The sequence below is a fragment of the Haliotis rufescens genome, unplaced genomic scaffold (genome assembly GCF_023055435.1).
Source record: "Haliotis rufescens isolate VD_foot unplaced genomic scaffold, xgHalRufe1.0.p SCAF_7, whole genome shotgun sequence".
Classification (NCBI taxonomy): domain Eukaryota; kingdom Metazoa; phylum Mollusca; class Gastropoda; order Lepetellida; family Haliotidae; genus Haliotis; species Haliotis rufescens.
The window spans coordinates 55,387,687-55,392,045 of NW_025964361.1; the positions used below are offsets into that span (position 1 = coordinate 55,387,687).

The window sequence follows — 4,359 nt, forward strand, 5'->3', positions numbered from 1 at the left end:
ATTGGAACAATACGTGAGCAGATGGAAGAACAACCGTACTTAATCAATACGTCATGTGCTGAATTAATCAATACGGCATGCAAATGTGATGGTTGTTCATTTCATTGAACGGTATATATGTGAATATTGTTTACAACTAATCATTAATCCGTCATCCGTCATGAATTAGAAATTATCACTTTGCAATGACGGAACTTCTTTTTTGTACAACTTGTTTTCAGATAGAGTACATTTTTGTTTATGGAAAACTCGTTTCGCCGGGAGGGATACGAAACACAAAGTCTACACCGCAGGCTGGCGAATGTAGTTTTCTGCCGCGGGGACATGAATGCGCTAAGACTGTTTTGAGGAAGGAGGTCCAGGGCTATGCTGTTCATAATACAGTGAACTACGTTCATAATGAACACGCTTATAACGAACTGACCGATATAACGAACTTATTTTTAGTCCCCGACATTTTTTTGTATATATGCTGCATATATGCTTATAACGAACTACGGTTATAACGAACTAAAATTAGTGGTCTCTTTGAGTTCGTTATAACCGGCAGTTTACTGTAAGCCCATCACGACATACACTTAGGCAGATAATATGCAGGTGATTCACAGGCATTCCTGTGCTGGTCTCTTGTTAATTATGATTCAAGCAATCCAAGCGCTAATAACAAGACGGACGCAATTATCATACTATAACATAAACTTATCTTTAACTTGAAATCGTTTATTCCACACGATAAAACTGCATTCCTTAATCCCGATGACATTTGTCACTAAACGTGGTGACCTTTGATATGCAGTAAACGACGTTTACAACGAACACGCTTAGGACGAACTGACGGATATAACGAACTGTTTTTTTGGTCCCGTCCATTCCTTGATTTTATGTTGTAAATATGCTTTAAACAAACTACGGTTATAACGAACTAAACTCAGTGGTCCCTTTCAGTTCGTTATAACCGTAGTTTACATCTCTGTCTTTAAAGATTCAGGTCAATTATTCAAAAATGAAAGCAAATGTCTTCTGACGTTATTTGAAAAACCAACACGAAAGATGCTGGACAATCTAAGTGAAATGAGGGGACATTTTGGCAAGAAATAGGCATCCCCATGGGCGCAATTGTGCTCCCCTTCTGGCATTGCTGTTTCTGTTTCTTAATGCACGTGAAGCGGAAGTTCAGCGCAGAACAGCACGAAAGCGAAACCAAATACCAGAACAAATGTAATTGACAAACGTATGTTAATGAAAATCGCAATTACGTTTTTTAAACGTTATACAACAAAATAACACATACAAGCACTTTTTATGACTACAATTGGAGAGGCAAACAGTCAATCTTTTCCAGGCGTACAGTTCGGATGATCGCTCTTTTATATGTTGCTCAAACAAAAAGAACAATATAAGGTAAAAAGCCCTTATCGTTCGGTAGATACATTTAAACAAATATTTGTTTTAAGACAATAGATTTGATATTTTATATGATTTCAGAAGATATGACTATTTACAGACAATAAAAAATGGCGTCACATGGAACGATGAGTTCCTCGATACACAAGTATTTGTTTTCTCGCTATTGTTGACAACAATGACATTGAAATATATATATTTTTTTGCCAGTTCAAACGGCCCATGAAATACACCACAAACCTTCAAATCCGTTTCTATGTCATACGATGCAAACCCACAAACACTCTTGGACATTGAATATTTCACATTGTTTTTCCAAAAAAGAATTTCAGACCTTAAATTTAGGTGAGTGCCTTCTGTCACTTTGGGAAAATTCTCTCTTCCATACATTCGTCCACGAGTTATAGTCTCTGATGGGAGCAATGGCTCGTTTATTCAGCCGGACTCGGGGAGAGATAGGAGGCTGACCGTGATGTCGCCTCAGCGTGTCCAAGATGTCCATCGCGCTCTCCATCCTGTATGTCAGTTCCAGACGCCGATCCAGGGGAATCATCTGAGCCTTTGACTTCCGCAACGATGTCTTTTGGGAAAACAACGTCGATGTGTTGGTGGCAGAAGGCGCCATAGTTTTGCGGCTTGGTGAATCAGCTCTACACATTTCATCCATGTCGTCCTCATCCACTTCCGGTGGTGCAGGTGTCGCCTCAGTCTCCGGATCGGAATCACCTCCGCCGTCTCCAACAGCTAAGGATGTTCTTGACGCGCCTATCTTGCCGTGCTTCAGTTTTACAATTCCCATGCGAATCATCGGGGTCTTGTTCCTCCTCAGGACCGAGCGGTACTCTGGATGAGACATGCTGAGCTGGTGATGAAGAACATCCTCATACCCCATCATCATAGCGTACTGAGCCTCCGGGGAGAGGAAGGAGCTGAAACGCGGGGCTTTGGGCATCTCGTGGATCGCTTCCATTGTGTTAGAGTTCATGATTTCGTCTCGTTTCTTGTTATCTCCCTGGAAGGCCAATCTAGCGCGTACCATGCTTGTTACCTTTCGTCCAAGGCCTGCGAACATGGTCTTACCACTTTGCTTTGGCAGTGGAACAGAAGCACGCCTCGGGTCCAGAGCTGATTGGGAATCTGCCTCGCTTGCCGTCTGCTTCCTTGGTGGTTTTATACCTTCGCTGATAGAGGCACGTCCATGCGGCCATTTGCTCGGAGGTACCTTCCCCTTCAAAGGAGGAAGAGTTCTTACTGACTGTCGCGTCTTCTCGTACCCATGATCCCTACTCGAATTCTGCCTAGATTTTCTCTCCACTGACGTTGTTTTCACTCTGGTTTCTGATGAGGGCTTGCTATTTTCCGTGTCTGCGCTGTCCTCGGTTACTTTGGAGAGTTTAAGCTGAAACATATTTGCCTCTTACACGGCATTCGGTAGTCGGTGTGTCGCCAGGCACAAACACACGTAACACACTGTCGGGTCACGAACCTGCAATGCTGTCTTCTAAAGACGCGGATTGTTATGTTGTGGTGGTACATTCTTTGAGTACAAAGACCCATACAATGCCAAGGGATATGAATGTTGTCATGTTATTGGCGAAATGAAATGAATAGACAGAAAGATATGGAGTTATCCAAGCGAGACGGATTGGAAGGGGAAAGGATTTCACTTGGCGCAGTACGTTGAGTCGAGCACAACGGACAGGTGACCAACGCTCATTGTTGGGTTCTAGTATTGTAGACTCACGTGACACCATGCCAGCTGGGTTATCATGACATGACGTCTTGGTTGTTGTATAGTCGACTCACGTGACACCATGCCAGCTGGGTTATCATGACATGGCGTCTTGGTTGTTGTATAGTCGACTCACGTGACACCATGCCAGCTGGGTTATCATGACATGACATCTTGGTTGTTGTATAGTCGACTCACGTGACACCATGCCAGCTGGGTTATCATGACATGACATCTTGGTTGTTGTATAGTCGACTCACGTGACACCATGCCAGCTGGGTTATCATGACATGGCATCTTGGTTGTTGTATAGTCGACTCACGTGACACCATGCCAGCTGGTTGATCATGACATGACATCTTGGTTGTTGTATAGTCGACTCACGTGACACCATGCCAGCTGGGTTATCATGACATGACATCTTGGTTGTTGTATAGTCGACTCACGTGACACCATGCCAGCTGGGTTATCATGACATGACATCTTGATTGTTGTATAGTCGACTCACGTGACAACATGCCAGCCGGGTTATCATGACATGGCATCTTGGTTGTTGTATAGTCGACTCACGTGACACCATGCCAGCTGGGTTATCATGACATGACATCTTGATTGTTGTATAGTCGACTCACGTGACACCATGCCAGCTGGTTGATCATGGCATGACATCTTGGTTGTTGTATAGTCGACTCACGTGACACCATGCCAGCTGGGTTATCATGACATGACATCTTGGTTGTTGTATAGTCGACTCACGTGACACCATGCCAGCTGGGTTATCATGACATGGCGTCTTGGTTGTTGTATAGTCGACTCACGTGACACCATGCCAGCTGGGTTATCATGACATTGCATCTTGGTTGTTGTATAGTCGACTCACGTGACACCATGCCAGCTGGGTTATCATGACATGACATCTTGGTTGTTGTATAGTCGACTCACGTGACACCATGCCAGCTGGGATATCATGACATGACGTCTTTGTTGTTGTATAGTCGACTCACGTGACACCATGCCAGCTGGATTATCATGACATGACATCTTGGTTGTTGTTTAGTCGACTCACGTGACACCATGCCAGCTGGGTTATCATGACATGGCATCTTGGTTGTTGTATAGTCGACTCACGTGACACCATGCCAGCTGGGTTATCATGACATGACATCTTGGTTGTTGTATAGTCGACTCACGTGACACCATGCCAGCCGGGTTATCATGACATG

General features: G+C 44.0%; 1 protein-coding gene across 1 annotated transcript; it reads right to left on the reverse strand.

The window, feature by feature from the left end:
- Nucleotides 1–212: 212 nt before the first annotated feature.
- LOC124133723 lies at nt 213–2,888 on the reverse strand. The gene has a single exon (XM_046498222.2). The coding sequence runs from the start codon at nt 2,810–2,812 to the stop codon at nt 1,733–1,735; it is 1,080 nt and encodes a 359-aa protein (XP_046354178.2). The 5' UTR covers nt 2,813–2,888; the 3' UTR covers nt 213–1,732.
- Between the last annotated feature and the right edge of the window lie 1,471 nt (nt 2,889–4,359).